The sequence below is a fragment of the Sceloporus undulatus genome, chromosome 4 (assembly GCF_019175285.1).
Source record: "Sceloporus undulatus isolate JIND9_A2432 ecotype Alabama chromosome 4, SceUnd_v1.1, whole genome shotgun sequence".
NCBI classification, from domain to species: domain Eukaryota; kingdom Metazoa; phylum Chordata; class Lepidosauria; order Squamata; family Phrynosomatidae; genus Sceloporus; species Sceloporus undulatus.
In genome coordinates, this window is record NC_056525.1 from 83270105 (window position 1) to 83282463 (window position 12359).

A 12359-nucleotide genomic window follows, 5' to 3' on the forward strand; every position below is an offset into this window, starting at 1 on the left:
TAAGCCGAATTGCCATAGGCGCTAATGGGGAAAAGCCGCGTTTCGTGCGAAAAAGCGCCGAAAAGCACCAAAAAAATTTTTCGTAACCCGAAATAAATTCGTAACCCGGAACAATGATTTCCAATGGGATTTTTTCGTATCCCGGAAATTTCGTAACCTGGGTATTTCGTATCCCGAGGTACCACTGTATTATTTAAATTGTTTAAAATGATTTTAGTGTAAACTGCCTGAGATTGTATAGGTTGGGAAAGAACTTTTTAAAATTAATAAGTAAATAATCTCACTAGCTACCCCACTCTCTACACAGTGCATCACTAAGTGGTGTGGGAGAGCTGAAATGAAACATGAGCTTTGACAAAGTCAATATCAACAAACAGCAGATTTCCAAGTTAGTCCTATGTATAATTAAATTATCCTTACTAGTCCAGTCCCATTGTTTTGTATATGGGGGGCAGGAAATCTTATTCTGTTTAACAGTCTTAATCCCAGATGAGCAAAATATACAGGATTTTGCTAACATGGTATAATTTGCAGATGGGATTGCACTGTTAGATGTAAAAATTCCCTCCTACTGTATATTTGATTTGGTTTTACTTGTAAATTGTTTCCATTCTCTTTCAGACTTTATCTTAAAAACAAAGTTTGACAAAGGTAGTAAAACCTGTGCTAAATATTATGGCAACAACTTGTAAACAGCCCTAGTGACTGGTGAACAGCCTCATCTGAAAAGCAAATGATCATACATTCTTCAGTTCTGAAACAATAGTATTTGTTTAAAATCAAGATGTAATGATCAACAATATCAGAATTGGATTTTGTCCTGTCTTGATGTGGAAGCTCAGGTGGAAGTAGAAATGGAGAATGTGCCTGTATTTAGAATTTGCTGGTGGGCCTGAATTAATTCTGGTTTTACACCAGAGATTCCTCCACTTTATGGAATCAAACACCTGGAGTGATTCTCTCATGTTTATTTGAGATGAGAATTAAGCTATAAGAAGGCTCAATCAATGCATCTATGTTTTGGGATAGCATCAAGTATGGGTGGTGTGGTCTCAGTTTATCACTCTTGGAGCTGCAGCTCCAGCCATAACTTTTTCCTTTAAACATGGGTAATTTCCCTCCTTTTAGAAATACAGGAAGACACAAGAGAAAAAACTATAACTATATAGTGGCTACTGTCATAATACACAGAGGAATCAATGAGCAGTATCTCTATACAAAGTAGACCAACTTTTCTCAACTAGTTCTAGCTGAATCTCTAAGGATGCCAACACTCATAAAGGAAAGGGAACTGCTATTGCCATTTGAGTTCATCTTTTAAAGACAGGGGGCCTAAAGATTACAAAGTGATAAATGAACCTATATATGGTGCTGGTATGCTGCTCAAAAAATTTCCCTTGAAAACACTTTCCAGGGCCAGAAACAATACACCAACAGTTAATTCTACCCAAAGGTGTGTGTTAAAAAACCCTCAACTACAAGCTTTCAAAAGGAGGTTAGGGGCACAAGACCCCTATGAAATTGGGAAAACCCCAAATTAAAAAAAACCACTACTTTTTTAATCTGACTGAACCCCCTCTAGGAATCTAGCCTCCAGTACAACTTTATAGTCAACATCTGCCAGACATTGACCACAGAATCATATTGGAAGACCTACAAATGTTTAGCGAAGTGTTTTCTCTAGTAATCTTTAGCTCCCCCATCAGAACTCTATGGTCAACTTCCAGCAAAATTTCTCTGGAGGACCTAGAGATTCCTAGAGAGGACATATTAATCACATCTGCAAAAATAATCAAATCCACAAAAATCAGAACAGCAACTGCAGAAGGCCAGCTACCATTAGGTCAACAGGACTTGATGTCCTGCATCTCTTCTCATGCACGGGGCAATCTGGAACAGATCCCCAGTGGATATGAAGGTCTGACTATATAGTTGATTAGGAAGGCCAAATTTAACAAAAACTCTGAAATACATCTGAAATAAACTGGCAAAACAGGATATTCTTTTGTCAAATGGACTGAAGTCCTGGAACCATGTATGTTGTACCCAATGCATATAAAACTGGGATTGCTAGCAGATGTTACTACCTCACATCTTCTTTCATTTATTTCCATCAATATCAAAAACCCACTTAAGCCCCCTTTTAGTACCTTAAAATAAGTAGATTTTCTTTTTTCTGGAACACAAATGCTCTATCAAGATATTCATTGCCAAAGCAAAAACAATCCATGATTACAGTCAAATTCAAAGATTTCCACAGAGTAGTTTTATGATTTTAATATAGGCCACATAACATTGATCAAAAATGTCACATATAATGAGAAATAATATAGCAATAAGTTAATCTTCAGTTTGTGAAGTCGAAGGCTTTCATGGCTGGTATCCATAGGTTTTTGTGGGTTATTCGGGCTATGAGGCCATGCTCTAAAAGAGTTTATTTCTGACGTTGTGCCAGCAGCTGTGGCTGGCATCTCCAGAGAAGATGCCAGCCACAGCTGCTGGCGAAACGTCAGGAATAAACTCTTCTAGAACATGGCCTCATAACCCAAAAAAACTCACAAAAAACTATTAATCTTCAGTTATTTCTGAGATCTCATGTCTAAACCCGCTAATTTTTAAAAAGAGTTCCCTAGAGTTCACACACTGAAAGTTAGCTATTCCAGAATAACAGCATATCATCTAAGTACTGGATATTTTGTATGCTTCTATGCTAGTAATAGGCAACTAGTGGCAAGATCTTTGTAACTGCAACCTTTCAGCTAAAAGAAAGACTCTGCTGTTACAGTCTTTTGTGTGTGTGGATGCACTTTCTCTGTCGATATAGAGGAGCTGATGGGAGCAGACAGGAGGAGAAAGCTGTTCCTTTAAAACATGGCTGGGAGGCAAGTATAGATCCTCAGAGGCTAGGTGGGCTGGGAAGGGTGGCCTGAACTATTTCCTGTACCATGGGACAAGCAACTGTCCCAAGCACTCCTCCCACAGCATATAAATAAACAACAAAGCCATATTTTGCAGAAACAGGCTGCTCGGGGCCAGTAGTATTTCCCTCTTATCCCAGTTAAATGACAACTTTTTGCTCCATCCCTTCCCACAGCTGTGCCTGTGGTCTTTTCATCTGGCCATCAAGAACTTAATTTCTACCAGCATAGTCATACCACTGTAGTTTCCCAACAGGATCTCAGCCTAAGTCACCAACATGATCATTCTAAGTGGCACATTGTCCATCCAGAGCACAGACAGGGAACAGTTTAAAGAATCAAAACTAATTCAAAAACCTAGTTGCTTCAAATCACATTTAAGCTAACGTTTCTTGTTGCTCTTTTTAAAAACTTGGGTCTCCTTCACCTTAAGGTTTGCTCACAGATCTATCAGGAAGATGAAAAAAGGGAGATATAGGGGGACATACATTCATCTCTGAAAAGAGAGCAAAAAAGTTTCTCCTTCTTTGACAATTTTGGCCTAGGCTGCCTGTGGCTATGGCTAAAGTTGATTTTGTTAAAAGATGCCTGTGATGGCAGTTGGAAAAAATCATGTGGTTAACCAGATTTTTTTTTGGGGGGGGGGGGTGAGAAGAACCCAAATTCTGGGCATTTTGAATTACACACAAGCCTGTCATGACCAACAAATAAAAACTCTTTTTAAAAAGCAGTGTTGGATAATATTGAACTGCTAAAAAAGAAAAAGTAGCAAATATTGCTTTCCAGAAAAGCAAACTCACTCTCTCTCTCTCTCTCTCTCTCTCTCTCACACACACACACACACACACCATTCACACTCACTCACACCTCCCCTCCCCACACCTTCACACACCACTGTTAGTAAAAACTAAGGTTAAAGAAAAACTGGCAAAATGTCACTACTGTTTAAAATTAAATAAGTAATTCTGGCCATTTTATTTGAGACCCTGGTGCTCCAGCGAGCTCCCTTAAGCATATACTCATGCATACACATGCAGTAAGCAGCAACAAAAACCAAGAGATTCAAGTCTTACCTGAAAGAAACCCGGAGGAATGGGTCCCCCTGGCATTCCGTCATTTGGAGGAATGTTTCCAAGTACCGGACTTGGCGCTGCAGCTGCACTCTGTACAAAACACAAATATAAAAACATAGAGAGATAAATTGCGCTGCTTTCAGGTCAGCTTAGAAAGGAGTCAACATACGTCTCATGACTCCATCAATTAGTGCATGACCAATAACCAATATCATCATCATCAAGGCTGCCCAAAGGAAATCAAACCTTTACATACTGAGTGAAAGAGTGTGCCATTAAGACTAATAGAATGCCAATGGCTGCCATTCAAACTGACATGCAATTGGTAATGTGGTTCTGTCAGCACCAAGTCAATTTGAGCAGCTTTTAAGGGGCCAAGAGGAAATCATCACAGAACTTACTAAAGCACCTTCCAAATCTATGTAGATATATTGTAATGCAATCCTAGAGTGTGCATACTGAATGGATTTGGTGCTTATTATGAATGAGCAGCATGCTGATTCATGCTGCGCAGTAGTCCCTGGTCTCAATGGAAGTAACTGAACAAACCACAGGGATTTCATCTGCAATTGGTTTATCATGTTGTCTACTACTGGGCAGCTTCCTGTTTCAGATCTGTTCCTTCCCAATAAACCAAAGAATCCATGGTTGGAAACAAACTAACCATAGATGGGAGCCAGACCGCTGTCATGTGACACAGTAAACCAAAGCAGCTCCACTGTTTAGTTACTGCAGCTGCAAAGGCTCTTGGGTTGTTGGGTCAAGTGAAGAAGATGGCAAGTGCCTATTTCTAAGTAGAGAATTAGCTATAGGTTTGCTTAAGCAAACTCTTATGCATCAGCTACTATGTATAGGCTATTGTCTAGCTGAAGAACAAAGAAATATCAAGCTAACTTCCTCCACATTCTGGTTTTAAACATTCACCCCATGAATTAAAGTGATAGTTACTGTATCAATCTTAAATACCACCAGCACCACCAGCACCACAATAACCACACTCAGTATCTATCTCACTTAGACCTTTTAGCTGTCAATGGGTTGTGTAATAGATCCAAGTGCATCTAGTAAGGTCTGTGGATGATTTTGGTAACAGAAGCCAAGCACTGAAGCAAACTCCACCACAATACTGGCACCCCCATTTCCTTCTCTTTCCACAAATTCTAACCTCTAATTTCCTGGATTTCTACTGACCAAACAGAAGTGGGGCTTTTGTTCAATGTCCTCATCTGATAATTCACACTATTTTACAAGACTTTTATAGACTGCTTTGGTGAAAAGGATTATGCATGAATACAATGCAATGTAGAGTGTTCGTTCTGTATGGGATATGAAATAAATAAGGCATTAAAACTGGAGCATTTCTTTAAAAAAATACATTTGTCCCCAGCAATTACGTAATAGCAAATACCTCTTTTGTCTATAACTTCTGCATAAGTGTGTGCGCATGTGTGTATATATAATTCTCTTGATAATTATCTATAACTTATTTATTTCGTGCAATAGATTTGCACAGCACTGTACATAAAAACAATAAACTTGTTTTTTCCCAGTGAACAGCTTTCTTTTAATGTGTACCACATAAATTAAAGTATGTATCAAAAATTACAGAGAGCTTGCTATCATCATCTTAAATATTTCTGCTCAGCCTAACTCCTTCATCTATAGCAAGACAACATCTAAGGCAAGGCATGACAGAAAAGTAATGGCCAAAGAGGTGTTGTTCTTTTTTACAGCTATTAGAGGGAACAAACAGTTCAACAAAAGCACGTTTTCCACTTGTAGAAGCAAATGTAACAGTTAAAGAACATACAGTTTCCAACTATTTTTAAACTCACATTTATATGTCCTTAACTGGTTCACAATTCAATGGATTTGTCAGATTCTGCTCTAAAACCAGCAGCATTACATACGTTAGCTAAGGAAGACGGAAGAGAGAATTCTTCCCTTAAGAGGCCCTAAGAAAATACTGTACCTTTTGTAGAACCGAGAAGCAGATTGTGTTCTGACCATTTCTTAGATCACTCTGATACAATTTTCTTCACAGTCTTCAAATATCTTATGAATATTTTTTTACTCAAAAAGATGTCACTGTGGGGAGAATATTCTAGATCCCCATATTTGAGTTTAACAAGCTGTATGCAACTACTAGCCCTCTCAACATACTGAAGAGATATTCCTCAATCTTTTACAATAAGGTCTTTGCCAGTAGTGTTTGCATGTGTTCTATGCTCTGCTCTCACAAACAGCAGATGCTATCAAGCCCAAGGCAGGAGTATCTATACAGAGATAACTGTAGAGGGAATTATCACACAAAATCAGACATGGAAATCTTAAATTCAGCTTTCATATTAAAAGAAGAAATAGGCTCCCAACTTTTTACCAAGGATATCCAGACATAGCAGAACTTAAAAACACTGCTATGAAAAGCCCACCGTAAACCAGATTTACATTCTATGCCTCATGATGTGTGGGCAGATGTAGACGAATGAGTAACCATGAAAGACATATGGAATTATCAGCTTGTGCTTTCTAAGTGTCCTGAAGCTTCACCTACCACAGATGCATTAAAAAATATACTATCTGCCTACCATGTTCACTTGAACTTATCAAATGTTGCTTTATCAGTGACAAAAGTCAAGAAAAGTTCATTACTTTGATCACACTGCAGTAACTTTATTGTTTATTAATACACATATTGACATTCTTCATAGCTGAGAAGGAAAAGTTTGAAACAATATGGGTAGCAGGAGAAACTCACATAGGAAGTATTTAATTTGTTTTGACTTGTCCAAAATCACAATGGTTCTCCCCTCTCAGTTAAAATAACAGTTGCAAATTCTTCCTGGTTAACAACTGATGAACAAATGTAGAATAATCAGGCATTGCTGAGTAACTTACACAAGAAATGACAGAAAATAACGTGAAGTGTGTGCATGTGCATGTCCACCATATTTTTCAGGCTTTTCCCTTTCAGTGTGAAAAGAATTCAGATGAATTTGATACCATTTTTTTGCCTGAAGTATTTAGGAACTGGAAGCAGTTCAATCATTGGCTGTATTTCTCTGCTTAAACTACCCCAATTTACTCATTTACATAATTTATTGATCATCCTTGACAGAGGATCTTTAAGCAAAGGCAATCTTCCACTTTATAAATTAATCATGGTCTTTTTCTAGAAAAACTTAAGTCTAGGTGGATGTGTATTAGTTATCACAGGTCTGTCATTTGTCAAGAGCAACACCACTTTAACACACACTGGAGTATTTATATTCAACAAAGCATGAAAACCCCATTAAAGTGCTGCCTTGCTCCTATTCAGCCTGAAGAATAGATCTGGGATCCTTACCCACACATGGTGACCATGTTGATTTATTTAGAGTTTTTGATAACAGTGTTTGATATTGCAAATACTTTCACAGGACAAGCACCTCTGTATGGATGCTGGTATAACAGTAATGAGCATCTTCTCAAGACAGCAAGTGGAAGAATTACAGAGAGAACTACTTCTCACCTCTTGACAGCTGCCAGAGTGGAAATAGCTCTGCAATGGAAAGGTCAAATCAACTTACTGTTAAAACTTAGTACAGGAACATATGACCATAGACAAATGGAGATATCAGATCAAAGCTTCTGATAATTTATTTAACCCATCAAGCATCTGTACCACCAAGTACCTATTGCGGAAAATACATATGGGTCCCTTTGGAAAATAGCTCCATTCAATAAATACCAAATAACTTCAACATTCTGAAGTTTTTATTTCACTTTTGTAATCCAGAATCCTATCTGGGTTGTTTGAGTTAATTTCTCCTTTAATCTAGTTATTAATTAGTCCTTGTTCTGTCATTTTAATTTTTTAAAAAACTATTATTTAAAATAAATAAAATGATTTAAGGAGGGCTTATTTCCCCCTCATATTGCCAGGACGGAATAGCAAGAGAAACATGAAATGAAGAGGCAGAAGAGTCAATCTTTTTCACAGTGAAAACAAGAAGCAACACCTTATTACTGCACAATTGGTCTCCGAAAGATGATCTTACTTTATAACTGAAATAACCTTAATCACCATGGGAAAATACATTTTGTACTCATGTCATTCAACAATAAGTTTTAGTTCTCTGTTGTTTTTTTTAAAAGAAATGCTGCCCACTTAAATGGAAGGGTGTGTCAAGGAGTGGGGGGAATCACCCTCCTCCTTCATTCTCCATAGGTTTCCTTTTACCTGCACAGACATTTCCAGCCACTTCAGGAATCTCTAGCTGTATAATGTTCCCTAAAAAAAGGTTCCAAAGGAGGAAAGTAAGTTCAGGCAACCACCTCTGCTGTCCCACAAACTGATCATTTCCCAAATCAGCACCATTCAAAGCTGCTGGCAAGCAGTCACATAGGTGGCTTCTTTCCATCAACTGAAAGCTTATGTTGTGAAGACCTACAAAACTCTATATATTTGCTTTGCATTTTTACCTGCTTTCTAACCAGGTCTACTCAAAATCTATCAAGTGGGGTGGGGCACAGAGGAGTGAAAAGCCCCCCCCCCAGTTTTTTTTAGAGCATCACTATAAATTCACATATTGGCTGCCCTGGAATATTAATGGCTGACAAAGAATATAGTGGATTATAACAAGTACAAGGGAAGGGGATACAAATCAAGAAGAGAAAACATTTTTGAAATCCAGGTTGTTTGCAATCCTGTGTCTTGTCATCTCTTTAGAAACATCTTGCAGAAGTGACCTTCCAGAAGGGTATGGGGTACATGTATGATCCATTGCAGGCTAAGAAAACATGTTATTCTTAGCAAATAAGAAGACAGCTATGCTTTTAAAAAAGTATAAAGGGCATAAAAGTATTTAAGCTAACTGGGGAAAATAAATTAATAAAGCCAGTTCTGGCTCACTTTATATACATCATAAAATTGAATAACTGCCATGATTTCTCTTTCTTTTGCAGAAATTTAAACTAAAGCCACTGAACATATTGTAACTTCACTGAAAGTGAATGAATGTTCTTAATATATGTGCAGGATCTGGCTTCAAACTGCAGCACATCCAATCACATTTAGGAGAAAAAATTAAAATAAAAGCTCACTGCCATACAAAAGTGCTGCTTTTCCAAAGACAGCAGACACTGCAATAAAGCTGCCAGCCAATATTTTATTGTTACAGGAGATTTCCAGCATTGTATAATCCCTTGCTGGTGAGCCTCCCAGAGTTAAACAGATCCCTAAAACAGCTTAGAATAATGCAATTCAGATACTCTGGAGTTCTACAACCCAAGCAGGGGGAAATCATGTGTATGGTATTTAGCAATGCTATTTATAATGCAGTTTTACTAGTGAAAACCTGCAAAGGATGCAGAATTTAATGCATTGTTGAGATTAAAAAAAAATAACTCAGAATGTATATGTCTATAGCTATATTCTTTATCCACAATAACATGAAACTCACAATGGATATTCAGCCAAGACATGGCAAAAGAATCACCAGGTATCATGGATCCTTTGTGTGCTGTATACAACCTCTCAGCTTGGACATATCGCAGACACAGCAAGGCATCTGTTACATTTCCTGGCTGGCCTGGAATGCCCTGCACAGCTGCCAGTTGGAATGCAGGGTACAATACAAAGCTCCTCTAGCATAGGAACACTTCCTACCAAATTATGGAGTTATTTTTCCAAGATATGCACATGTCAACTTGACGCACACATCATGACACTTGGTTGGAAGTTAATAATTAAAGTGCCCACCAGTGCCTTGAACAGAATGTAAAGCAAGAATTGCATCTACCCGACTAAATGAATTATTTAGTAGGCTGTAGCGTGGCATTCTCTCTCTCTCTCTCTCTGCCCTCCTTGCTTCATCCTCCCAATGGCAGTTTATCCATGGTGGAAAGAGCAAAGATAAAAGCCTATGAAGCCTGCAAACTTTTTGAGAGGTTGCAATTCCTAGGAAGAACTCCAAGGTCCCATATGTTTAACAGAAAATCATTCTCCATACTCTTTGATGACTGAGAAGATGTGACCTCACATTGTCTGCTTCAAGCCCCATCCAGCCACTGTGAAGGCTTCGAAAATGGTTTTTGTCTGTTGAAACTTATGATCTCATAAAGCAACCAAAGAATGTATTCAGGCTATGGTGTTGAGCAGGGAAGAAGAAGACATGGATTCACTTGATCTAGAAATATTTTGACCACCTGACATGTGCCTACAAAGGGAGAAATGTAGATGCACCCAGGACTGCATCTAAATTGTGTGTGTGTGTGTGTTAAACGTTTAGGGGGAAACTTTGCCTAAGGGAAACAAAAATGGAAAATAACACAAATACTTCTGCCCAGCCAGCAAAAAACAAAAATATTAAGTCTTTTTGATAGTAATTGAGGCTTTCTGATGCTAGAGGCAACATGGTGTAGCAGTTTGAGACAGTGGGAGACCTGAGTTCAAATCCCCTCTTGGTCATAGACACCCACTGACAAATCTCTTCTGAATGAAGTCAGCCAAGAAAATCCCATGATAAGTTCACCTTAGGTTGATCATGTCAAAAATGACTTCCAAGCATACAACAAGGAGCCTTGAACACCTCTCAATCTCATAAGAGCAGCAAGTGAGAAAGAACACCACTATGTAAAACTTTAGATTTTTAATCTGACACAGAAAAGTTGGTGTCTAATGAGATAAAGTAAAGATCTGATTCCTTCTTATCTCCAGGAGCTATTTGCTACTCTGGATCGGTTTCTTCTGTCAAACATCAACAACAGATGCTTCTGGACTGATTTCATATAGAGGGTACTGCACTAAAACCTGGTATTGTTGTGTGCCTTCAAGTTATTTTAGACTTATGGCAACCTTAAGGTGAACTTATCATGTAGTTTCCTTGGGTTTTTTAACTGTGGTTAGTTCTGGACACCTCATTTAAGGTGTTAGAGTGAGTTCAGAGAAGGGCAATGAGGATGAAAAGAAGTATAGAGAACAAAACATGAGTAGATTGAATGAGCTTGGCATATTCACTTGGTGAAGAGAAGATTGAGAGGTGACATCATTATACAGTACTCTTTAAATTCTTAGGCTGCCACAAAGAGGAAGATGCTGACTTGTTCTCTGTTGCTTTAGAGGGTAGAACTAGGTCTAATCATTTGAAGTTACAGAAGGATAGATTTCAATGAATATTAGAAGGAATTTCTTGACAGGAGTGGTTCAGCAATGGAACCAATTGCCAAGAAAGGTGGTGGGGTCTCCTCCTCTGGATGTCTTCAAGCAGAGTCTAGACAGCTACCTGATGTGGATGCTCTAGTAGGAGATCCTGCACGAAGCCCATGCAGCTCCTTCTAACTCTAGGATTTCATTACTGTATTCTACTTTTCCAAAACCCCAGAGCAGACCAAATGTCTGTACAGGTAGAACACTACCATGTAACATGCCAGACATTACACTGCTGGCAATGAATGCAGGCAAGAGATGGGGGCAATGCAGTTCCTTCAACACCTACGGTTGGAGCACCATATATATTCCCAAAATACAGTGCACCAAGAGCTCCAACATAAGTGTGCTATGTAAAAGAATGCTAATAAATGGAAACAGTCACACGATACACAGATGAAGGGCTGATGAACTAGAGTAGGTGATCAGCTTTCTCTGTATATACAGTAACATCTGCATGTTTGGTGAAATTTCAAGAAGACAGGCAAAAAAAGTTAAAATTATTATAAATTTGAAGTTCTGTTGATTTCCAGAAAATGTATGTCTATTAGAACATAGATTCAGTCACTGTGTGATTTTTAAGGTGAAATATGGATTCTAATAATTACTTTAAGATGGATTGTTGAGGAAAGGGATAACTGTTTAATCCAACAGTAGATTGCTAGCTACATCCAAGTGCATACACACAGCTGGAAGCATGTTTGTGTAGCTCACAAAAAAAGTCTATACTAAGATAACCAAGTGGGCCCAATAAATAATCATAGTGTCCTGCTCCCAGCTCAGCAGTGATTGCAACAGTTGGAGTAGTTCAGAGCGCCTGGTGATGTTACTACACTTCTGGGGAATGTCATTACCTTTGGGCAGGGCTTAACATCTGCACACATGGGAAATTTGATGCAATTCTTCAGCATGGGATACAAAGTTCACAATTTCTACTTTGCCTTACATACAATATTAGTCACTGGGCAGTTTTTGGCTACAATTAATAATATTTTAAAAACAACAAACTGGCATAGAGGAAGATGAAAATCTGGATGGACGAGTTCTGCTTCCAAACTTAGACATGCAGTCAACACACCGGCTCAGTACACTCCAGCAGATGCCGTCTAAGCCTTTAAATCGCACACTAATTGTGCTAATTGAGCTAACAGTCGCTGTTTCGTCTCCCAGCCCTGAGTC

The 12359-nt window shown here is 38.4% G+C and overlaps 1 protein-coding gene across 4 annotated transcripts in view; it reads right to left on the reverse strand.

The window, feature by feature from the left end:
• Positions 1-12359, reverse strand: part of SSBP3 (single stranded DNA binding protein 3) — a 197624-nt gene that overhangs the window by 54977 nt on the left and 130288 nt on the right. For all 4 annotated transcript variants that reach the window (XM_042462614.1, XM_042462613.1, XM_042462612.1 and 1 more), the window contains exon 5: positions 3992-4081. In XM_042462614.1, the coding sequence (XP_042318548.1) occupies positions 3992-4081 (90 nt within the window). The remainder of the gene's footprint in view (positions 1-3991; positions 4082-12359) is intronic.